This window comes from Rhinoraja longicauda, chromosome 22 (genome assembly GCF_053455715.1).
Source record: "Rhinoraja longicauda isolate Sanriku21f chromosome 22, sRhiLon1.1, whole genome shotgun sequence".
Taxonomy (NCBI): Eukaryota; Metazoa; Chordata; class Chondrichthyes; order Rajiformes; family Arhynchobatidae; genus Rhinoraja; species Rhinoraja longicauda.
In genome coordinates this window covers 21,052,472-21,078,485 of record NC_135974.1, presented here as the reverse complement: position 1 = coordinate 21,078,485, position 26,014 = coordinate 21,052,472, and the positions used below count along the sequence as shown (strand labels likewise).

Genomic DNA, 26,014 nt, shown 5'->3' with positions numbered 1-26,014 from the left:
GTAATTTTAACAGAATGGAAGTACAGAGGGATCTTACAACTTCTCCTTAACAATGTTATGGCAACAGAAATAGATAGAGTGGTAAAGAAGGCATATGTTATTGTTGCTTTCATAGGGTGTGACATCGAGTATTAGAGTCAGGAAGTCATGATGCAGCTTTTTAGGACTTTGGTTTGGTTGCATTTGAAGCATTGCGTACAGCTCTGGTTGCCCCATTATAGAAAAGGTGTGGAGGCTTTGGATAGGACGCAGAGCAGATTTATCAGAATGATGTCTGGATTAGGGGGTAGTAGCTACAGGGAGAGGTTGGACAGACTTGGATTGTTTACTCTGGAATGCAGGAGATTATGGGGAGACGTGATAGAAGGGAATAAAATTAAGAGATACAGACAGTCAGAGCCTTTTTATCAGGATGGAGAAAAATCTAATAGAGGGCATAGCTTTAAGGTGAGAGTTTTTTTCTTATTATAGAGGATGCCGAGTGCCTGATATGAGCTACCAAGTGATTGAAGTTGGATAGGCAAATAGATATGCAGGGAATGGAGGGTATGGATTATGTGCAGTCAGATAAGAGTTGGTCTTGGCACAATGTTCATCACAGACATTGTTGGCCGAAGGGGCCTGTTCTTGTGCTGTTCAATGTTCTAAAAGTTGGCTGGAGACTGGACTTGCAAGGTTAAATGCTGACTGCTATGAGAACTGTGAGTAAACGACAGATTACATTACTTGCAATTACAGTAATAGAGTTTAGTGTTCCAGAAGCAAACCTACAACATTGTTCTGTGAAGTTTGCAACTGAAGATGGATTTTTATGGGATTTCCACAAACCAATTTCAGGGTGACCCACGAGGATCTTTTGACAACATTAAAAAAAAAACATGTAAAGAAATTTCCAGATCAAAATGTTTTCTGTTGTTTTATTTTATGTCAGTTAAGTGTGAAACGTGTTAAAGGTTTCATTACCTTGGATAGTTAATGCAACATGGAAAAACATTATACAAGTGCTCAAAATATCAAAAGTGATGCTGTACATTTTAAGAAGACAGTGCTGGAATAACTCATGAGTCAAGGAGCATCTCTGGAAGACACGGAAAGGTGACATTTCGGGTCGGGACATTCCTTACACCTAAATTTATATTTCACAGTTTTAGAAGATACTATTAAAATTCATGTAATTGATCAAAACATAAAACAGAGAAGGCTATCATTTAAAAAACCCTTCAGTTTACTGCAACTTCTTGATAGAAGAAAAATATTTAACTGCAATTGCAAGTCCCTTTCTACAAGCATACCTGTATGTTTAATGGCAACATGAGAAACTAGGAAATCTTCTTTGATAGTGGAATATTTGCAGAAATCACATTTAAATGGTTTATCTGTGGTATGTGAAAGCTGGTGGTTGAGGAGAAGCTTCTTGTTTTCACAGACGTAGTCACAAAATTCACATTTAAATCTAGAAATTAAAACAAAAGGATAGATAATATAAATATTGCTCATTGTTTACGCAGTTCCCAAAACAATAATTATACTTTTTGTTCACATGAAATGGGCAACAATATTTATTGGCCATTCCCTATTGATCCTGAATGACTCATTTGGCCATTTCAGCTGGCTGTTTAGACTCAATGCACATTGCTTTAAGACTTGGGTCACATGTAGGCCAACCAGGGAAGGATGGCAGGATTCCTTCTTCAAAATATATTAGTGAATCATTTGGATTTTCACAGCAATCTGGCAGTTTCAGGGCAACTATTCCCAATATTAAATATATGCCTATCTTCGGTTTAAACCAGCATCTGCAATTCCTTCCTACACATCTTGTCTATTCCTGATATTAGCTTTAATGCAATTCACAATAATTTCACAGCCGTCATGGTAGGGATTTGCATTTATTCAGAGTCTAGGCATACGAGTACTAATTTAGCTATTTACCCACCATTATAGCTCTCAATATACCCCTTTTATAAACTAATTTAAGGAAAGCCACCCGGATATTTCCATCATTCCCTTATCGTCCAGAGCCAAACTGCTTGCCTAAGCCTTCACATTCCAGAGTCTAACATTACCGAGATTTCTAGTGATACAAAATTCCCAAACAATAAAGCAAATGTACAGCAAAACAGTAAACGATATTTACCTAGTGCATTTACACCATTTGCTGACAGACAGATAGAGTTTCAAAATCATTTGATACAAACTCTGGTAACCAGAGCAAAATATTTGTATTGTAAAACTAGCATGCATTTCTTCTGTCTGCCAGTGTTTTCTAGCTTCAATGCTTCACCAATTCCTCATTTTACATGTCTTGATTTCACAAATCACTGAAAACTGACAAAACTCGAAATAACGGGTTATTAAAAAAAATACTAGTTTCTCCCAAGGCACCACTTCTCCATTGCTGGCATATTATTCTCTTTCTGCAGGCACTGGTTTCTTTCTTGCCCTTTACTATTTTCTACTCACATTGGTCTTTTTTTTCCCTCCCTCTTAGCTTTAATTTTGTTTCTTTCGCTCAGTGCAGTTTCTGCTCTGTTTCTGTGTAATCCTCAACCCAAGAGGAAGCTGGCAAGTCAATGACCAGAACAACAACCTAAGGTGCTTAAACTGGTTTGTTGCAGTAGTAGGAAAGGAACAGATCTGCACTGCCTGGAGAATATGGGACAATTGTTTTTTATTACCATAAGAATTTGAAAGAATAAAAATTTGCAGAGTAACTGTAATGAGTGGAATCGTACACACGTCGAAATGCAACACACATTCATTGAAGTCCACCTACAGCATTGATCTGCAAGACGTCACAGCGACTAACAGCTACTCCAACTGCCCTATGTAAGCAAGCTCTTCGTAATATATATCGCATATTGAACGGAGCAACTACTAACAAGTGCTACAATTGGTTAGTAGGAAATAACCAATCTACATCTTTCCTTGTAGAAACAAATAAAAAATAGATACGTGAAAACATGGTGGCTAAATACTATAGTAGCTGAAACGTTAATATCGCATATGAAGAAGTATAGATGGTTACACAAAATCGCCGTATCTAATGGGTGGCCTGCTGACCCGACCGGCGCGTGTGCGGTACGAATCCGCATCTCCTCCCTTCACGGGTGAAGTGAATGGGGAGGGGACCGGGGTTGTGACCGGGGACGGCACCGGAGACCCGTCAGGTGGAGGTGGTGAAGTAGTGGAGTTGGGTGCCGAACGCCATGGAGAGGCGGTGGGGGACCCAGTCTCTGGTAGTGGAGCAGCCGGCTCGGTAATGGGAGGGTATGCAAAACGCGAGACCTCTGGATGTGGTCGCAGGATGTGGTTCCTTCACTGGAAGGAGATGTTGACGGTTGCGTCTGTAAATGGCTCCGTCCGCGCTAACCAGGCAGGAGTGCGGTTCTTTGGTAGGGCTGTGGATGTGACCCAGACAGCTGTAGCCCTTGGTGGTCTGGAGGCGAACGACCTGTCCACTGGAGAGAGGTTTAAGTGGCTTACTGGATTTGTTGAAAAGACGTTTTGGTGCATTGCGTTTGAATTGTAGTTGTTTCTGGACCGCGGGCGGAGAACAGACCTGTGGCTGCAACAGTTGCTGGGGTACAGGCAGGGCAGCACAGGTTTGGAGAGACAGCAGTCGCTGGGCTGGGGAACCCAGTATGGGATCCCTGGCAATGTTCCTTAAATTGAGTAGGTCCAGGTAGACATCAGATTTAGCGAGGTATGAACGCTCCATTAGTTGTTTTGCGCTTCGGACGGCTCGTTCGGCGAGTCCGTTGGAGTGCGGAAACTCAGGGCTGCTGGTGACATGTCGAAAGTCCCATCGTTGTGCAAAGTTTTTGAAAAGCTGGCTGGTGAACTGACTACCGTTGTCGGACAGAAGGCGTGCAGGGGAGCCGTGCACGGAGAAATGGCGTTGCAGCTTCTGGACAATTGCTTCAGATGTGACGGTTTGGAGTAGATCAATGTCAAACCAGCCCGAATAAGGGTTGACAAGAACCAGATAGTGTTTCCCATGCCATTCAAATATGTCGGTGGCTACCGTGGACCACGGTAGAGGAGGAACCGGGTGCGGCAGTCTCAGAATCCCCCTTGATGATATAAAAGTTCAGGGTATGAGACTGCGAGTCTATGGTGCAGTTTAAATCAGTTTGCCCAAGCGGGTGTAGAACCTCACCCCCGTAGGCCCGTAGCATGCCCGAGGCCTTTTCAATATGTTCAGCATTACGTATCTTTTTAAACGCAGCCAGCGAGAGGACATTACATTTCGCACCGGTATCAACTTTAGCAGTCACAGGTTTGTTATTCACAAACATGGTTACCTCAGGGTCAGGTTGCTCGTTAGAGGAAGGGAGGAGAGAGTGGATGGCGGAACTGTTATCTTCACTTTCAGAGAGCTGAGCGGGGGATGGCTCTGCAAACCCTCGGCTTTTGTTATCAGCAGACTCATGGTGCAACAGGTGCAAACTCGTCCTTGGGACGGATTGAGTCGCACGGGAACGGCAACATTTTGCAAAGTGGTTGAATTTCTTGCAGAAATTGCAAATTTTACCATAAGCAATATAGAACTCCCGAGCCGGAGCATGAGAATAGCTACAATTAGGACATCGAGCAGCAGACCTTGTCCGCTGCCAGAGCGGGTAAGGCTGGAGACGCTTGTTCCAACAAGACGAGTCTGTGAGGTTAACATTATACTGGGCACGCTGGCTAGAGAGCACAGACGTAGTGTGAGAAGCAGTTATTTCAGCAATGCGACAGGCGTGTTTGGCTTGATTTAGAGTCAGTTTAGTGTTACGAAGTAATTCGTCTCTCACCTTGTCATTAAGCATACCACCAACGAGTTTGTCGCGGACCAGTTCATCGCATAAATCTTGAAATTGGCAGCGTGCAGCCTTGTGTTTCAAGTCACTGATAAAACACTATCGGCTCGCCAACTTGTTGCATACGAGCAAAAAACTTGGTACGTTCGATAATAGAGTTCGAGGGAAAGTCGTACAACTGTCTAAACTTTGCAAGTAGGACAGCAGGGTCATCAATCGTTTCTGCAGGCACTTGAATCTCTCCGTCTGCGCGTAAAACAGCAGGCTGAAAAGTAAAATGGTCCGCACGTTTCATTGCCTCAGGACCAGCCAGGTTTAGCAGCACGGAAGCACAAACATCTGGATGATTGTTGCGATGCACGATGTGAATGTAGTGAGTGTAGTCGCGCTCGAAAAGGCACCAGCGTTCAGCAATGTCAGAGTCAAAGATCAGAGGACTAGGACGGCGAGACGAGTTTGCCATGACAGAGTTAACAGGCACAAAAAAACAAATGTAAAAAACAAAACCCGATAAACATGAACCGAGTAGGTAAGAACCCTTCTGACACCATGTAATGAATGAGTGGAGTCGTACACACGTCGAAATGCAACACATTTATTAAAGTCCACTTACAGCATTGATCTGCAAGACGTCACAGCAACTAACAGCTACTCCAACTGCCCTACGTAAGCAAGCTCTTGGTAATATATATCGCATATTGGGCGGAGCAACTACTAACAAGCGTTACAATTGGTTAGTAGGAAATAACCAATCTACAGTAACCAGTTGGAATAATCATTTACATTTGGATACATCTCAAAATTATGTTTGGCTGTAATGCAAACCCCCAATTCTCTAATCTGCCACACTCTCGATTTTGGTGCACATATTCAACTGCAAAGTGTACAGAGCAAACCTCTTCTGCTTGTTTATCCATTATCTCAGCTAATAGAATAACAAATGACTCAACTCCATATGGATTTCCACGTCCTCTAAAACTTTTTGACAACAACATTTATCAACCACAAATTTACTTTAAAAAAAAAATGGATTTAGGGTGAATTGCCATTGGCAGAAGAGAATTTTAAATTTGACAATTTTCTGCTTGTTGATGCATTCACTAGTTAAACTCCTTAAAAGACTAACCATTGACCTTTGCCTACTCGATCAAAATTTTTAATTTTACATGAATTAAAATCTGCATTTTGTTAAAGGATCAAAAACGTTGTAAATTTAATGCTACATGAAAAAAATATATATTAAAGTACTCAAAACATGGAAAGTGAATCAGTACAAGCTATCTACTCTATCAATTCTCATTGAAGCAGTCAATTAAATACCCAATAACTTCCAAGTTCCAGGAAATACTACAGTTATGTAATATCTTGTAATGTGAAACTTGGAATTCAGGTGTCATTCTGCCAATGGTATGCTTCATTCTATGAAAAACTAATACTAGTGCTTCTGGTACTGTCCAACTAGGGATCTCTGTTTCTACTTTGAAGAGTTTCCCTGAACTAATTTAAAACATTTATTTTCCTTTCTCTACAAAATAAAATTTCACCTTACTACATCCAGGAGACAAAGGAAATTTATGAAAGGGGGAAATTAAATTATTTTAGATTTTGCAATTTTTAAATAAAATTCCTCAACCCATCAGCATATGACAATGTAGCTTTAGAAGACATTCTTACCTGCTGTTCCCAACAGACTGAATGTGGGTTAGTAGATGCATTTTGAATGTGTATCGCTTTTTAAATGATTTCCCACACTGCAATAAAAAGGTTAAAGTAGTAAATAAGTTAGGTGGTCAACGTCTGCATTCCTTGGCCCATGCCAAGCAATGAACACTGACCCATACAAATCTTATTTTCCAGCACTTTTCCAGTGTTTGTGATACTTCCTAAAATATTGTGAGCCTCTGTCTCCACAACCCCCCCAGGCAAATTCCAAACACTCTTCGGGTTAAAAACAATTGCCCAGACATCCTCCAAATATCATTGCTCATAGCTAAACTTTCATCGTCTAGAAGACACCTCTGCCATAGGGAAGGTTAATATTATCGATCCCATCTATTCCCCTTATAATTTTAAAATTATACTAGACCAAGTGGACCCGTTGGGCCCAAACCTCTCCTACCCCCCTTCCCTTCTCCATCCCCCTCAACCCCCCTTATCCACCTTCCTCCCCTCTCCCTAGGAGATAGATTTAAACTTTAAAATGTGAATAACTAAAAATATAACACCGATTTCAATAAAACTACTTGCATTACCATTAAAGCGACGACAGTGAGTAAGGTGGGCCTAAAATTGTCAAGCTATTATGTACCGCTTTGGCTGTAGTTCGATCACAAATAAACAAACAAACGAGAGTTTTAGTATATATGGATTTCAATCAGGTCTCTTAGATTGTTCCACTCCAATGAAAACAAATGGTGAGCATTAAGCTCTCCTCATAACCAATATGGTCCACCACCAGGCAACATACCTGATAAACCTCCTCTGCCTCTTCGACAGTGCAATCACATTTGTCTTATAGTGTGGCAAACAGAAATGCACACAGTCCCCCAGCTGATGCATAATAAATTGTACCATAATATATAATCTTTAATATTCTATGCCCTAGTTAACGAAAGCAGGGATTCCATATGTTCGAAACCACCTTACCTACTTGTATCATCGCTTCCAGGAATCCCTGGACATGTACACCAATGTTGCTGTTCCACAATGCTCAATTAGGCCCCACCCACTTATTGTGTATGTCTTAGGTTAATAGGCTTCCCAAAATCCATTGGCAGCATGACAAAAATGTGTTTACATGTGTAGTACAATTATATCCAAAAAAGGTATGGCCTCAGAACAGTCTTTAGTTTCAAAATAAAATTTAGTTACTGTGGTCAAGTAATTTATAAGGAAGACATTTTTATGGTGGAAAATTAGATCTTAATTTTCAGAGAAGAACAGAAGACATGTTCAAACCTTATCACACATATGTGGCTTTTCAGCACTGTGCGTTTTCAAGTGCTGTGTTAGTCTCTTCTGCATGGGATAGACACGATAGCAAACAGGACAAGGATAGGAATTCACCTTGGGCACCTGCAGAGGCAATTCAAAACAAGGATGGATTGTTGCTAAGAAAACATATTAAAGTTGTTATATACCGAATTTGTTACACATTGGTCTAACTATGATCAATCATATTAGAATATGACTTGACTCTTCAAAATGTATTCCAAAAACAAAAATATGCGGGTCAGTTAGGAGACACAGATAAAGCCAGGTTAGTTATCACAATGACCTATTCTCATAAATGGCAAGAGGTGATTAAAGATCCATTGGAGCACCAAAGTGAGGTCAACATTTTGAACCGAGCATGCCATGTTTTAATCATTGTTTGAATTATTCTCTGACTTGCTTTTTATTAGTTTAAATCTTTCATTCCTTATCTAATGCACAGTTTACCACCTTATGTGATTAGATCTCATTAAACTGCCTCTGGAGTGGGTAGTGGGATTTACATTTGGTAATTTGAGACCTCGGAACTACAGGGTGTTGAGTCACATTGTGTATTTTAGTTGTACTAAGTATACAAAAGCTTTTCACATTTGATCATCTCATCAGCAATGCAAAGTTTATCTTGAACACACACTGAATTTAAAAACAATTTGTAAGGCGTTTGAAACAACAAAACAAGCTAAAAAGCTAAGCCACATTTAATATTTGAAAAGATGAGCAAAACCTTTAAAGAGGACAGTCGGATACTGTATTCTCTAATTTTAGGATACTTGCTGCGAGCCACTACATTTATTTCCATAAACAGCTACAAGGAAAATCGGTGAATCCAAAAACTGAATTGGATTTTTTGAGAATACCACCAATTGTTATCCAACCAAGCCAAGTGTACCGAAAGGTTGAACAGTTATTGATAAAACAATGAGTCCCAGTAAAAATAAGTGCTAAACCAATAATCACCTGATTTTTTAATGAGCCTGGTTAACAGAAGTTGAAATGCACTATTTACAATGAGCTGAGTTAGATGAGGGGTCTGAAAATAATTATAATCAGATTCATGATAATACAATTAAGTTGGGAAAAGGAGTTGCAAGGAGGAACAGAGATACAGAAGTTTGAAAATGCATACTTCCAGATTCAGCATTTTCTTCCCAAATGTTATCAGACAACCAAAAGGTCCTCTCATCAGCAAGAGTGCGGTCCTAAACTACCTTTAATCAGACTTTATCTTGCATTTAATATCCGTGTACAGTGGACAGCTTGATTGTAATCATGTACAGTCTTTTCTTTATCTGGATAATATGCAAACAAAAGCTTTTCTCTGTACCTCGGGACAAATAAAAATAATGATAAGCTAAACTAGATGTAGACAGGGCAGATGAATGGGCAAAGTGGCAGATGAAGTATAATGCAGAGGAAGGGAAACGCAGAATTTTTTTAATTATCAGTTAAAGATTAGGAAATGTTACACAAATAAATAACTGAAGAAAACAAGAAATCTTTGAGTAATTTGGCAGTTCACACCGAGTGTAATATTTCTCCAAATCCAAGAGGCAATAAAAAGTTAATTTGAATGATTCCTTGGATGGGGTGGGGGGGGTGAATAGGGTAGAATGCAACTATAAACACTGGAGTTTAAGATAACCAGATCTTTTTAATGCACGAGTATTGTTTTCTAGAGTTGGAGGTCAGATTTCAGAATAGTTAGGCATTTTAGCCCAAGGGAAAATGTTTCTCACTGAGGATTGCACATCTTAGGAATTCACTTCCTCATAGGGCAATTTTCAAGAATTAATGTGATTGGTTGTTAGATACTAAATCAATGAAGGATATTGAGAGATGGAGTAAAATAGAACAAGAACAAGATTAGAACAATATTTTTCTTGATTAATATGGATGTCAGTTATGGGGAGAAGGCAGAAGAATGGGGTTAGGAGGGAGAGATAGATCAGCCGTGATTGAATGGCAGAGTAGACTTGATGGGCCAAATGGCCTAGGTCTGCTCCTATGAACATGAAGAAAAGCTATAATGTGTAGGAAGGAACTGCAAATGCTGGTTCATCAACAGCCTGTCCCTTCCTTCTTTGTTGGTTGATAGTATGTGTTAAATGTATGTTTTAGTGTTCTTTAGCCTGTTTTATGTGGGGGGTGGGGTTGGGGGAAACTTTTTAAAATCTCACCTCGACGAAGATGCGATTTTTTCCCGTATCATATCTCCGTCCGCACTGTGGACTAACATCGAGGAGTTGGCGGCTTTTGCTGGAGACCGACTTCAGGAGCTCCAACTGCGGGAGCCGGCGGACTTACCATCGTGTCGGGGATCAACTTTGGAGCTCCAACCGGGAGCCTGCAGACTTTAACATCGTGGAGCTCGTGGTCCCTGGCTCGAGACCGATGTCGGGAGCTCCAAGCCGCAGGAACTTCGACCACCCCGACGCAGGAGCTTCGACTGCCCCGACACAGGGGCTCCGATCACTGGCTGCGGGATCTTTGATCGCCCTGACTGGATGATTCGACTGCCCCGACCGCGGGAGAATAAAGAGGATGAAGATTGGACTTTATTGCCTTCCATCACAGTGAGGAATGTGGGGAATCCGATGTGGTGGATGTTTATGTTAACTTTTATGTAATTGTTTGTCTTATTGCTTTTTTTTTTAGTATGGCTGTATGGTAAATCGAATTTCACTGTACCTTAATTGGTACATATGACAATATACTGACCTGGACCTTGAAACATTGGTTTACACCGAAGATGGACACAAAAACGCTGGAATAACTCACAAGGAAATGGTGAAGCATTGAAGGTTAACTCAGCATCTCTGGAGAGAGGGAATGGGTGACATTTCAGATCAAGACCCTTCTTCAGACTAAAGAGTCAGGGGAGAGGGAAACAGAGAACTATGGAAGGGTAAGGTGTGAAAACACCAAAGGGGACAATGCTCAAGGAAATGTAGAATGGTATATTATTAGCTGAAGGGAAGGTGACAATGAGGCATACAATCAGTAATCTTTAATCAGGAGAATTAACCCGGTCGGAGAACTAGGATGGGGGAGGGACGTAGAGAGAGGGACAGCAAGGGTTACTTAAAGTTAGAGAAAGCAATATTAATACCGCTGGGTTGTAAGCTGCCCAAGTGAAATATGAGGTGTCAAATTGCGTTGGGCCTCGCTCTGACAGCAGAAGAGGCCCTGGACAGAAAGGTCAGTATGGGAATGGGAGGGGGAGTTAAAGAGTTTGGCAACTGAGAGACCAGATAGGCCGAGGCGGACTGAGCGGGGGTGTTCAGCAAAATGATCGACAAGTCTGCGTTTAGTCTCGCCGATATATAGGAGTCCACACCGATATATAGGAGAGTGGATGCAATAGGACAGCGGATACAATAGATGAGGTTGGAGGTACAAGTGAACCTCTACCTCACCCGAAAGGACTTTTGGGGTCCTTGGACGGAGTCGAGGGAGCAATTATAGGGATAGGTGTTGCGGTTGTAGGGTACAGTACCTGGGGAGGGGCTGGTTTGGGTGGGTAGGGATGAGTTGACCAAGGAGTTGCAGAGGGCATGGTGTCTGTGGAAAGCAGTGGAGATTGGAAGATGAGGCTAGTGGTGGGATCTTGTTGGAGGCAGCAAAAATGTTAGCTATGTCACATCTTGTTGAATAATGGAGCAGGAAAGAAGGGACCACAGGGACAAACTATTTCTTATACTATCCTATACATATTCAAAGTCCAGAGAGAAACATCAGCAAACAAAAAGGTAAATCAGTAATGAATTTGGAGACAGACTTTAAGAATCTGCATAATATGACGGCAGTCATCAAAAATAGGTAAAACGGAAACAAAAATTAGACCTAAAACTATTACATTGGTATGATTTGACTACATCATGAATAAAACACTAGACATTCAAACTGAAGTAGTATCAATTTTGGGGGATAAAAGGAAGAACAGATTCTGGTTTACTTGTGCACTGCATTAATAATTAGGTTTAGGGAATAAACAGATACTGAACCATCAAGAGAATAATCATTCAATAAAAAACCCTTTTTATGCAGTTTCATTCTATAATAATTATTTCACAGAACTGCAGAAAGTGCATTGTATCTGAAAGAGCAACTACAATGCAAGAGGTAAAAAGTGCAAATTTCATTTTGCAAAAGATCTAATTTCAACAAAGTTTAATCCTTCCTAAATTTATGCCTGATCTGGAGCTGAGTCTTTGAACGGGACTAGAATGGGATTTAGTCACATGTTTCAACTCATTCATCAGGAAATCAGGCTAGTCAAAATAAATCTGGACACAATTACAATTAATGTAATCATGATTAAAGGAGACTCAAAAAATATGACAGAGGTAAATGTTACACTTACAGGAAGTGCAAGATTTTATTTTTCAGAATAATGACAGTTTGAACCCAACTCTGAATCTATGATTGATGGTGCCCTGTTGCTCTCAATCTTAATTGAGCATTGCCCATAATAAATTTCTTCCTTTGGAAATTCATTTAGCTTCACTTCAACTTCTACCACATTCTGTAGTTTAAAGGATTAACAAAAAGCTCGCAATTACGGACATAGAATGGAGATCATAATCATATTTTATTAGCCAAGTATGTTTTGCAAAATACGAGGATAAAAAACAAATTGCTGCAGGAACTCAGAGGATCAAACAACATCTGTAGGGGGAAAGGAATCGTTGATGTTTTGGGTTGAGACCTTGCTTTGTTCTTTTTGAATCATCATATTCTATAGGGTGTTCTTTGTGGAGGCTTGATACAATCAGGCCAATTCAAAAGACAGTTATGAATAATTCTGTATCAAGTTCAGAAGTATACACAAAGGTTTTACAGGCAAGAAACGAACAGGGATCCTTCTCTAAAGGTTATTAATAAATAAGGTAATGTGGGGAAAAAATCCTTAAATTCCATCTATTAAATTGATAGTTTTCTTCATTCTTAAATATTTAGGATATCAGAAAATAAAACATAGAAGAGTACAGCAGAAGAACAGGACCTTCAGCCCACAATGTCTGTGCTGAATATGATGCCTAGACCATAGTCTCTCTGCATATAACACATATCTGCCCATTCCCTGCATATCCATTTGCCTATCCAAACGTCTTTTAAATGCCACTAACGTATCTGCTTTAACCACCACCTTGAGCAGCATGTTCCAGTCAGTCACCACCCTCTGTGTAAAAGGAATTGTCCCGCACATCTCCTTTAAACTTGGTCCCTCTCGCGTTAAAGCTATACACTAAAGATATTTTTAAGAACAAAAGAAGTTAGATTCTTAAATTGCTGAAAAGATCTCATTCTGAGAAAGGGCAATTTAAGAGTACAGATTACACATATTTAAGAAGAGAATGAGTGAGGAGTGTAGGAGAAGAAAAAAAAAGGTGCTGAAACAGTTGAATCAAGTGGAGCAAGTGAAGGCTGGCGTGAAGCAAACACCTGATTCACGTACTGGGACCATTTCTGTGTATGAAAGGACTTCAGATGCAAGTCAGAAATTCAAATCTACCTCTTATCTCCCACTCCCTCACCCAAGTCATTCATATTTTATGAAACCTTTGTCCAAAATAATAGAAGTGGTAATAAACACCAATTAGTAAACAAATGCAATGTAGTCGCAATCAAATGCTCAGTTTTTCAGCATTTGGATTGAAAGGTACAATACAGTTCCGATACCAGAAGCATTAGACAGAGGAGGAAAATAGACAATAGGTGCAGGAGTAGGCCATTCGGCCCTTCAAGCCAGCACCACCATTCAATGTGATCATGGCTGATCATTCTCAATCAGTACCCCGTTCCTGCCTTCTCCCCATACCCCCTGACTCCGCTATCCTTAAGAGCTCTATCTAGCTCTCTCTTGAATGCATTCAGAGAATTGGCCTCCACTGCCTTCTGAGGCAGAAAATTCCAGATTTACAACTCTCTGACTGAATTCTTTCCCCTCATCTCAGTTCTAAATGGCCCACCCCTTATTCTTAAACTGTGGCCCCTGGTTCTGGACTCCCCCAACATTGGGAACATGTTTCCTACCTCTAACGTGTCCAACCCCTTAATAATCTTATATGTTTCGATGAGATCCCCTCTCATCCTTCTAAATTCCAGTGTATACTGGAAGCCTAGTCGCTCCAGTCTTTCAACATATGACAGCCCTGCCATTCCGGGAATTACTCTAGTAAACCTATGCTGCACTCCCTCAATAGCAAGAATATCCTTCCTCAAATTTGGAGACCAAAACTCCAAGAGTACACCAGGTGCGGTCTCACTAGGGCCCTGTACAACTGCAGAAGGACCTCTTTGCTCCTATACTCAACTCCTCTTGTTATGAAGGCCAACATTCCATTGGCTTTCTTCACTGCCTGCTGTATCTGCATGCTTCCTTTCAGTGACTGATGCACTAGGACACCTAGATCTCGTACGTCCCCTTTTCCTAACTTGACCCCATTCAGATAATAATCTGCCTTCCTGTTCTTACCACCAAAGTGGATAACCTCACACTTATCCATATTAAACTGCATCTGCCATGCATCCGCCCACTCATACAACCTGTCGAAGTCACCCTGCAACCTCATAACATCTTCCTCACAGTTCACACTACCACCCAGCTTTGTATCATCTGCAAATTTGCTAATGGTGCTTTTAATCCCTTCATCCAAGTCATTAATGTATATTGTAAATAGCTGCTGTCCCAGCACCGAGCCTTGAGGTACCCCACTAGTCACTGCCTGCCATTCTGAAAGGGACCCATTTATCCCCACTCTTTGCTTTCTGTCTGCCAACCAATTTTCTATCCACGTCAGTACCCTACCCCCAATACCATGTGCTCTAATTTTGCCCATTAATCTCCTATGTGGGACCTTGTCGAAGGCTTTCTGAACGTCGAGGTACACCACATCCACCGGCTCTCCCCTGTCAATTTTCCTTGTTACATCCTCAAAAAATTCCAGAACATTAGTCAAGCATGATTTCCCCTTCGTAAATCCATGCTAACTCGGAACGATCCTGTTACTGCTATCCAAATGCTCCGCAATTTCGTCTTTTATAATTGACTCCAGCATCTTCCCCACCACTGATGTCAGACTAACTGGCCTATAATTTCCCGTTTTCTCTCTCCCTCCTTTCAAAAAAAGTGGGATAACATTAGCTACCCTCCAATCCGCAGGAACTGATCCTGAATCTATAGAATATTGGAAAATGATCACCAATGCGTCCTCCTTCCAGTCAAATCTGGCCAGCTCCTGCCTCATGCCTCTGTAATCCCCTTTGCTATACTGTAATACTGACACTTCCGATTTTCCCTTCCCCCTCTCAATTTGTGGAGTAAAACATCATATTATGATCACTGCCTCATAATGGCTCTTTTTACCTTGAGTCCCCTTTCCAGATCAGGAAAAACCATAAGGTGTGCTCAAATCTTGCTAATGCTTAATGAATGCTTACCAGGTCAGCTTTCTTCTTTCTGGAAAGGAAGAAAAAGAAAACAATGTCACACAAAATTAAATAACCTCTGGCAAAGGATAAGCAAGCAAATCCAGCACGTATTTGTCTTTTTAGGGGTTCTTATTTTCAAATGCACGATCACATTTGCAGGCCTTTCGTTTGGATTGCTGACTCAAATGAATCTCCACAAGCACTTGCAACACTGAAGGGCAGCACAGTATCATAGCGGTAGAGTTGCAGCACTAGAGACCCAGGTTCGATCCTGACTACAGATGTTATCAGTGCAGAGTTCGCATGTTCTCCCTGTGATCATGTGCGTTTTCTCCAGGTGTTCTGGTTTTCCCCCCACATTCCAAAGACATGCAGATTCATAGGTTAATTGCTTTCTGATAATTAACCCTCGTGCGTGGGGTAGAACTAGTGTACAGGCGATCCTTGGTCGGCGCAAACTCAGTGAACCAAAGGGCATTTTCCACACTGTATCTCTCAACTAAACATTGACACTTGACTATCATCACACCTTCCAAATACAAAAAAAGTCCAACAACTTAAGTCAGTCGAAATAAGCACTGGGGTACAAGCACCTTCTGATGCAAAGACATTCAGCTGAAGCATTCATTCTGTTCCCTCTCCAGACGCTGCCTAATATGCAACATATTTCCAGCATTTTCTGGTTTGAATCTCATTTTCAGTCCATCTACCCATCCTTAATCTAAACAATTCCTTCTCCTAATCTTTCATATTTAGGATTAACAACTGGAAAGCTCAAACTAATCTGGTACCACGGTTTATGAGACAGAGGTTTGTGCTTTAGCTTACCGTTCCTTTGTGTGTATTGATGAGTGCCTGAGAACATCCTTTTTGTAAACACTTGTATAATCACATTCCTCACACTTATATGGCTTTGTTCCAACATGATTAAACATGTGCTCCTGTGTGACAATTATAAAACAAATAGAGTATTAAAATCCTTATTTTTAAATGTATGTTAACTTCATTCTCTTTCAATCTATTTTCATTGTCTGCATAGCATGTAACCCAAATATGAATTAAAATATTTATAAGATTCTCCTGCTGCTACTGAAAGCACTGCACAAGCAGAGACAAAGAGTCTGAAGAAGGATCTCGACCCGAAACGTCGCCCATTCCTTCTCTCCTGAGATGCTGCCTGACCTGCTGAGTTACTCCAGCATTTTGTGTATAAATACCTTCGATTTGTACCAGCATCTACAGTTATTTTCTTACACGAACATGATAGCTTGGAAGGAGACCCTTTGACTTGAAATGTCTGTGGTGAGCCTTTTGGGATCAACTATCAGTGTTCTATTAGCTTTAAGATGGTTATGGATAAAGACAGGGCAGGCCCACGTGTTAAAATTCTGAATTGGGGCCAGGCCAACTTTGATGGTATTAGACAGGAACTTGGTCAAGTTGATTTAAGTAGGTTGTTTGCCCGCAAAGGAATGCCTGGAAAATTAGATGATTTTAAGAGTGTGGTGACAAGAATTCAGGGCATGCATGTTCCAGTTAGAGGGAAGGGCACAACAAGTGGGAGAAAGGATGATGAGAAATTGAGCTCTGTCAGAAAAAGGAAGCAGCATGGGACAGGTATAGGAAGCTGGGATCAAGTGTATCCCTGGAGGAGTCGCAGGAACTCAGGAGCATACTCTAGAAGGAAATCAGAAGGGCAAAAAGGGGGCAGGAGGTAGCTCTGGCAGATAATATTGAGAAATCCAGATTTTATGTTTATTAAGGGAAAGAAGGGCGACTAGAAAGAGAATAGGGCTCCTAAGAAACCAAAGCTGTCATCTGTGTGGAGCTGCAGGCGATGAGCAAGGTTCTTAATGAGTAATTTTCCTCTGTGTTTACCATGGAGAAAGATGTTAAGACTGGTGAACTTGGGACAGTTAATGGAAGTATCAGGAGGACAGTCGGTATTACAAGTTAAGGAGTTGCTGAAGGCATATGAAGGTGAATAAATCTCCTGGGCCTGCAGATATATCTGAGGACACTGAGGGGAGCTAGATGAAAAAAAAATGCAGTTTAACTTGTATGAATCATCATTCGATACAGATGAGGTGCCAGAAGACTGGAAAGTGGCTAATGTTGTGCCTCTATCAAAGAAGGGCTACATGAAAAAGCCTGGGAACCATAGGTCAATGGTTACAGGAGAGTGTTCAGAGGGATAATATATATGTATGCATTAGGATAGATGGGCTGATTAGGGATTGTCAGCATGGTTTTGTACGTGGGAGACATTGTTGTACATATCTCACGAATCTGATCGAGTTTTTTGAAGAAGTAACCAAAAAGGTTAATGACAGCATAGCCGTAGACATTGTCTACATGGACTTCAGCAAGGCATATGATAATCAAAATGATTACCAAACACTGCAGCAGGATCTTGATCAGTTGGGCAGGTGGGCTGAGGAAGGGTTAATGGAGTTTAATATAGATAAGTGCGAGGTGCTGCATTTTGGTAAACCAAACCAGGATCTTCACAGTAAATGGCAGGGCTCTGGGGAATATTGTAGTGCAGAGTGATCGAGGTGTGCAGGTACATATTTCCTCAGAAGTGGCGTCACAGGTTGATAGCGAGGTCGGCAGCCTATGGCACATTGGCCTTCATCAGTCAGATGTTATGTTGTTAAAGTTACACAAAACATTGGTGAGGTCACATTTGGGGTATTGTGTTCAGTTTGGTCACCATGTTATCGGAAAGTTGTTGCTAAGCTGGAATGGGTGCAGAGAAGATTCATGAAGATGTTGCCGGGTCTTGAGGGCCTGAGCTATTGGGGAAAGATTGAGCAAAGCTAGGACTTTATTCCTTAGAGCACAGTCGGATGAGGGAATAAACAGGTTAAATGCAGTCTTTTACCCAGAGTAGGTAAGCAAGAACCAGAGGACATAGGTTTAAGGCAAGAGGGAATAGATTTAATAGAAACCCAAAGGCCAATGTTTTCCACACAAAGGATGGTGGGTATATCTGCCAGAGGAGGTAGTTGAGGCGGGTATTATCACGACATTTTAAAGATATTTGGACAGGAAAGGTTTAGAACGATATATGCCTAACACAGGCAACCTGGGAAGGAGTGGATATACACAGACAACGTTATTGCTGAACCAATAAGCCCAATCCCCTCTTACTTCCAAAGACTCCACCAAAGGTTTTCACTTTTGAAATTATTACTAACCTTGAGTGATGACCACCGCTTACATCGATAGCTGCACTGCAGGCACTTGAACCGTTCTGGATCATTCCCTTCATGTGAATCTATGTGAAATCTCAAATCTTCTTGGGTCAGGAAGCGGGAGCCACAGATCCGACAATGGTGGGGCCTCATCAGGGGTTTGCTTGATCTATAGTAATTGTACCTTTGTGCCCACACAAAAAAAGTTCATTCAGAATTTACTCGAATTTATTTCATATACTCATTTTACCTCATCGAAAAGAGGAATATAATCAGCCAGATTTTACATTCAATATAAAACAGACTTTCCCCCGACAGACCTCAGAATTGATGTTGTCAACCTCAAGACAATGAGAACATTTTCAGATTGTAATTTAACATGTTTGCATTTGGGAAAAACAATTGCATTTGAAAAAACAATTCTGTTCTCCAAGCCCTTCATTCAAAAAATCATTAGCATCACTTGTCAATTGTTACACAGCTGAGTAGCTTTATTTATCTTGGTTGCATCTGAAAGCCAACCTACTCACAAAGAGGGAGATGCCAAATGACATTTTTATCTTTTATTAAATGTCTGCTTAATAAGACGGACACAAATGCATGTGTGAGACACAAATCCCAATGAGTCAGGTTTTTTTTTTTAGATTTAGAGAGTCAGGTGTATTGGATCTGGCAGGTGATTTTTCATAGCTAAATGATCTGGCATTATGCCAACGCCCAACTTTCCGACTATTGATTTAACAACTTTCAGCAATTGGACTTTGAGAGCCTGAATGTCTTTGAACCCAGTCATGCCAATTGCAAGCTTTGTGGAAAGATGAGGTTCTCTAAACCAATTGCATTTCAAATCCTGGTGGATAGTGGGCAAAACAACAAATAGTGAGATTATTAGGCTCTGGCGGAACCATCTCAATATGTCTCACTCATTTTGAGAGGACAGTTATAGCTGCTATGAACCGGTCGGTCCTGCTGAGCCGGATGGTCACATCGCACAGTGATCCGGCACAGATCTACTTGCACTTTATTCTGTTTTAAAACTGTTACAATTTGTTTCATTGGGTTGTTTAAATTAATACTGACTAGCTAATTAAATTATTGCATCTTATGGGAGGCGCATTCCCAATCTAGTTGTACCCCTGTACAATGACAATAAAGATATATTGTATTGTATTGTAAGGTACAGGAATGCCTCTATCCAGCCCTCTTAAACGCACATCAACAAATTCACTCATCAAATGGCTTACCTGCGGCCCAGGTATCCTCTGTATTTTCTCCTGCCGAACCTTTTGGGTGGACGACCTCGCCTTCTCAAAAGTTTATAAGATGGCTCGCTGGTGTTTGATGATGGATCTTTGTTCTCTGAATCGGACTGGCTGATCCCAGACTCTGCTACAACTTCACTGGCTGCCGACACATCGCCATTTTCTTGGGCAGTTGAACTGGCTGCTTCAGAGGTCTGGATATCCATTAGGTTGGATTGGGAAGTGACAAGAGCCTCAACCTCTGCTCCTGTTTTTGACAGAAAAACAAGGGGGTCGAATTCAAATATTCACCAGAGCCAGCATTTAGGATGGAAAATAGAATGTAAGATGTTGACTTTGAGAAGGCATTTTAAAAGATAGAAAGAGATGAAACAAGATGGAAGGATTTACAAAAGGAGTTCCAGGATAGAAGGTACACTTGTAGTATAGTCAGAAGGCACTGTTGGAGCAGGACGAGGAGTCCCACCAAAAACTAATCGGACACGAGTTGCGTGCACTAGACGTGTTTATTCTCTCCAATACAGCTCCCTACTCCACCCCCAGTCACGGGCGTTGCCCGGCCTTAAATACCAACTCAGGTTCTGACCCCGTGGCTAGCGCCTCCCACACCGAGACTACACCCTCTAGTGCCGATGGTTCGTTCTGCCCATGGGTTGCCACCAGGTGTCACCACATGACCCCCTCCAGAACCAGAGGCACCGAACTGGACGCCGAATGAGGCGGCCCGAACGCGTAGATACAATGCCACGCCCTGGGGGCTTGCTCGGTTCGGAAGAGTTTCCGGGAGCCTGGGACGGAGGACGCCCACGACGGGGCGGTTGAGCCACATGGACTGGCTCGCTCAGGTCCAAGTGGGCCGGTTTCAAACGAACAACAGACACAGTTTTGCACCGGCATCCCATGTCCAAATCAAAGGTAGTAGTCCCATGCCGCAGCACGCGAAAGGGACCTTCATACGGGCGTTGCAAGTGCGACCTGAGGGAGTTACGCCGAAGAAAAACGTACGGGCAGCTCATCAGCGCCAGAGGCACATGGGAAGGGGTCGCTCCATGACGCGACATTGGGATGGGAGACAATATGCCGACCCTCTCCTGCAAGCGGATCAGTACCGATGAAGGGGGTTCCTGGGACCCATCAGCAATTGGGACAAACTCCCCGGGGATGGCACCATATACCAACCCCGCGGATGATGACAGATCTTCCTTGGGGGCCGTCCGAATCCCCAACAGGACCCATGGCAACTCGTCCATCCACCCCAGGGCCATGAGACGAGCCTTCAGTGCGGCCTTCAGACAGTGGTGGAACCGCTCCTCCAACCCATTTGACTGGGGATGGTACGCTGTCGAGTGGTGGAGCTGCGTCCCCAACAGGCGGGCCATGGCAGACCACAGTTCCGACGTGAACTGGGCGCCCCGGTCAGACGTGATGTGAAGTGGAACGCCAAAGCGGGCAATCCAAGTTGCCACGAGGGCACGAGCGTACGACTGAGTTGTAGTGTCCGTGAGTGGGATGGCCTCCGACCACCGCGTAAAACGGTCAACCACCGTAAGTAGGTGTAAAACACCGTGGGATGGCGGCCGCGGCCCCACGATGTCCACATGTATGTGATCGAACCGCCGGCGTGGCACAGCGAAGTCTTGAACGGGCGCCCGGACGTGTCAATGCACCTTTGATGTCTGGAATGGGATGCATGTCTGGGCCCAGCGAGCAACCTGCTTCCGAAGTCCGTGCCACATAAACCTTGCGGCCACCATAGCGACCGTGCCCCGGATGGATGGGTGGGCCAGCCCATGGATCACCTCAAAGACACGACGGCGCCAGGCCGCTGGAACGATAGGTCTCGGCTGACCCGTGGACACGTCACAGAGGATGAAACCCAAGGGACCCAACGGCACATCCTCAAGCACCAAGCCAGAGATCGCGGTGCGGAACGTCGGCATCTCATCGTCCACCAGCTGGGCCACCGACAAGGCGGAGTAATCTGTTCCTGAGGCCGGGTTAAGCACGGCTCCAATTGTCGGTCGAGATAAAGCATCCGCCACGAGGTTGCATTTCTCGGTGACGTGTCGGACGTCCGTTGTATACTCTGAAATAGTAGCTGGCGCTGCTGACAGGCGGACCAAGGATCCGAAACCTTCGCGAAAGCAAACGTGAGGGGCTTGTGGTCCGTGAAGGCTACGAAGGAACGGCCCTCGAGGAAGTACTGGAAGTGCCGCCCTGCGAGGTGTAATGCAAGCAACTCCAGGTCAAAAGTGCTATAGCGCTGGTCCGCAGTGCTCAGGTGACGGTTAAAGGCGGCGAGAGGTCGCCAATGGCCGTTAACCGACTGTTCCAACACGCTGCCGACCGCAGAGTCCGAGGCGTCCCCGATAAGGACTGTGGCGGCATCGGCTGATGAATGCACGGGCATAGTCGCCCGAGCCAAGGGCTCTTTCGTCCCTTCAAACGCCACCGTGGCGACAGCGTCCCACTGTATCCCCCGTTGCTTGCCCGTCAGCAACTGGAAAAGCGGCCGCAAAAGTTTGGCATCCGTCGGAACAAACCTGTGATAAAATGTGACCATCCCTAAGAACTCCCGGAGGCCACGCAACGTAGCAGGCCGCGGGAACTGGCGGATTGCCTCAACCCTGTCCGGCAGAGGTTGATGGACCCAGGACGTTGATGGCCCGAAGCCCAAATTGGCACTTGCCCGGGTTAATTACGAGTCCATGGTTACTGAGGCGCTGGAAAAGTAGATGCAGGTGGGCGCAGTGTTCCTCTCGCGAGCGACTTGCCACCAGGATGTCGTCCAAGTAGACAAACAGGGAGTCGAGCCCGCGCACCACGGTGTCCATCAGACGCTGAAAGGCCTGCGCGGCGTTCTTGAGGCCGAAGGGCATCCGAAGAAACTCGAACAACCCAAATGGGGTGTCGATTGCCGTCTTGGGGACATCCTCCGGTCGCACAGGGATCTGGTGATATCCCCGGACTCGGTTGATCTTGGAGAAGAACCTAGCCCCGGCCAGATGGGCAGAGAAGTCCTGTATGTGGGGGATAGGGTAACAGTCAGCGGTCGTGGCTTTGTTAAGGCGGCGGTAGTCCCCGCACGGCCTCCAGCCGCCGGACACCTTCGGCACCATGTGCAGCGGGGAGGCCCATGGGCTGTTGGAGCATCGAACGACGTTCATGGCCTCCATACTCCGAAACTCCGCCTTTGCTATAAGAATCTTGTCAGGAGCGAGCCTGCGGGCGAGGGCGTAGAGCGGTGGGACCGATGTCAGATTATGGTGCATGACACCGTGCCTCAGGCTGGCTGAGCCGAACTTGGGGGTGAAAATGTCCGGAAACTCAGCCAGTACCTGGGCGTAGAGATTGTCCACTGTCGCCACGGGGTTGCTGACCGGCGCTGTGGGCGCAATAGAGCGCAAAGAGATCTCAAACGTTGACGCGTGGATGAGACGTTGGCCCCTCACGTCCACGAGGAGCGACTGCGCCCGCAAGAAATCTGCGCCCAGCAGCCGCTGGGCCACGACCGCGACGATGAATGGCCAGGTGAAATGGCACGCGGCGAAAATAACAGGAACCGTGCGGACGTCATATGTGCGGATTGAACTACCATTCGCAGCAGTTAACGGGGGGCCCCTTTCACCAGCACGAAGGTTGTGCCCAGATGGGGGCAATACGCTGACCTCCATCCCGGTGTCCACCAAGAACCTGAGCCCCGTGCGCCGGTCCCAGACATTGTCGATGAATCCTGCCGGCCACCGCGGTGACTAACGGCGGCCGTCGCTGCCGTTTCCCGGGAACGAACATGGCTGGCGGCATTGGCGGGCTGATGAACCCCAGCGCTAGTGGTAAAAACACCACACCCTTTTCCTTGGATCACCTGGGTCCTGCTCAGCCATCCTCCTCTCCTGTGCCACTTGTCCGGTCTGTGGCTCTCGTGGGCGTGGCCCTCTTGTGGGCATGGTCCTGAGTCGCTGGGCCTGCCAGGGCGTGGAATCAATCTGGTCCAGCGATTCCAGCGGTTCCAACGCACCCACCTGCTGTTGGTCGGACAGCCACAGCTCATCAGCGCGGGTCGCTAGCCGGATGGGATCCTCGAAGCTCTCCCCTTGAGCTGCCGGCGGATGTCTCGCGGCAACTGCTGCAGGTAGGTAAATTCAAAGAGCGGGCAGGGCTGGTGGTCGCCCATGAGCGTGAGCATCTCGCTCATGAGGGCCAAGGGCATCCGTTCGCCGAGCCCGCCCACGTTAAGGACCAGACAGGTGCGCTGCTTTCGGCTCAGCCCGTAGATCCGGAGGGGCAGCTTCTTGAGGCCTGTGTATTTATTCGCCGCCGGCGGATTATCCAGGTAAGGAGCGACCCGACCGGCCGTCTGCTGGTCCAGGGCGCTTACCACATAGTGATAGCGGGTCTCCTCGGTTGTAACACCGCGGATGTAAAATTGGGATTCGGCCTGTCGAAACCAAACCCCCGGCTGTGAGTTCCAAAATGTAGGGAGCTTCAACGATACCGCGTTGAGTTCGGCCTCGTCGGCCTTGTGGGTGGCAGCGGCAGAATGCATTTTCTTTTCAAACACCCTCCAGGATTACCCTTCCTGGGCGTTTCGGGGTCACCAATGTAGCGGGATGAGAAGGAGTCCCGCCAAAAACTAATCGGACACGAGTTGCGTGCACTAGGCGTGTTTATTCTCTCCAATACAGCTCCCTACTCCACCCCCAGTCACGGGCGTTGCCCGGCCTTAAATACCAACTCAGGTACCGACCCCATGGCTGGCGCCTCCCACACCGAGACGCCGCCCTCTAGCGTCGATGGTTCGTTCTGCCTTTGGGTTGCCACCAGGTGTCACCACACTGTCATTAACTGCATTGGAGGCAAGCAAACACTATTTGGAGTTACACCAACAAAATGTCTTTTTTAAAAAAAATAAAGCATCTGCAGTTCCTCATTTCTCCATTAAGCAATTTCAACTTAATGGCCATGTTGCCTCTAAAGTGGCTACCGTGTTTTCCTATATTTGAAAGTAGAAGAGACTGAAGGGCCTCGACACAAAATGCCACGTATCTATGTTCTCCGGAGATGCTGCCTGACCTGCTGAGTTACTCCAGCAGTTTATGTTCTTTATGACACATTTTTTTACCTGTTTTCTTCCCCAACTGCTTCCTTACATAAATTGCGTGTAATATCATGTGACACAAATGAACTAATCAATGCAGAATTGGGAGAGTACTTTGACAACATTGAGGAATGCCTGAAGCTTCACGAACATGGAAGAAACAGAAACAAAATTTATCGCAACAGTAGTCAAACATTTCTGGAAAGCTGAACTCAAGGCTTGCGAACCTTTCATAGCCACCTATCTTGTTTGCCGGTATGTACAGCCAGAAATGAGGAGCAATGGGCCAAATACAAAGTTTATCAATGTGTTGATGAGGAGATTGTGCAAGAACTATTTTACCATCAATCCCAGATGCTGCTTCTGTTTGCAAAACCTTGCGAGGCCTCCCTGGGCGCCTGCGAGGCCGGTCACTGGATGATGTGGTGACATTGCGAATATAGTTTGGTTGTCTCCCGCGCGTCTCATCCTCCGCTGGGTTATAATCACTGTCGGCTAACAAGAGAGAGATTATTTTGCAGAATGAAATTTTACTTGGGAGGAATCAGTATGATTAAATCAGCGAGTTTTTTGTGAAACTGGTAAGAGTGAAACTGTTGCCTGATACATTATGATAAAGATCCATAACAACAATACATCTGGAAATATTTGTGGCGAGTCAAGCTGCATACATGGGAAGAGAAACAGATACAATTTCAGGTCAATCACCTCATCTTTTATTAGGCCTTCTGTACTCAATATTGAATTCTACAACTTTAGGTAACTTGATTTTTGTGTCTGAGGCACACATCTGTTTTAGTGGCTCAGTTTGTCTGCTCCAACCCCATGATTGCTGGGTATGCTTTACTACTCTGCATTTTGCAAATACTACTCATCTGTATGTTCATTTGCCAATTATGTCACTCAATAACTGTTTCCACTCGCTCATTGCCCAGTGGTCACCCCTGTTTTACCCCTGACTATCAAAGACATACTCCTGAGCTCGATTATTCCTGCAGTTTAACAAGCTTCTTTGTTGCCTGACCTGCTGAGTTACTCCAGCATTTTGTGAATAAATACCTTCAATTTGTACCAGCATCTGCAGTTATTTTCTTAAGCTTCTTTGTTGGCTTCCCAGTTCTGACAAAGTGTCCTCAAACTGAAACATGTTTTATTTTTCTCAATCACATGCAGCCTCTCCTGCCTCCCATTTCCAGGTTTTCAGATTTAATGCATTGCAGC

The 26,014-nt window shown here is 44.2% G+C and overlaps 1 protein-coding gene across 4 annotated transcripts in view; it reads right to left on the bottom strand.

Moving 5' to 3' along the window:
• znf335 (zinc finger protein 335) overlaps positions 1-26,014 on the bottom strand; it is a 61,115-nt gene that overhangs the window by 21,299 nt on the left and 13,802 nt on the right. For 3 of the 4 annotated variants that reach the window (XM_078418948.1, XM_078418950.1, XM_078418949.1), the window contains exons 7-14: positions 25,136-25,288; positions 19,678-19,942; positions 18,437-18,617; positions 16,062-16,174; positions 15,243-15,261; positions 7,764-7,880; positions 6,480-6,556; positions 1,293-1,453 (exon numbers count right to left, since the gene is read on the bottom strand). In XM_078418948.1, the coding sequence (XP_078275074.1) occupies positions 1,293-1,453; positions 6,480-6,556; positions 7,764-7,880; positions 15,243-15,261; positions 16,062-16,174; positions 18,437-18,617; positions 19,678-19,942; positions 25,136-25,288 (1,086 nt within the window). The remainder of the gene's footprint in view (positions 1-1,292; positions 1,454-6,479; positions 6,557-7,763; positions 7,881-15,242; positions 15,262-16,061; positions 16,175-18,436; positions 18,618-19,677; positions 19,943-25,135; positions 25,289-26,014) is intronic. The other variant, XM_078418951.1, reaches the window with a different exon arrangement.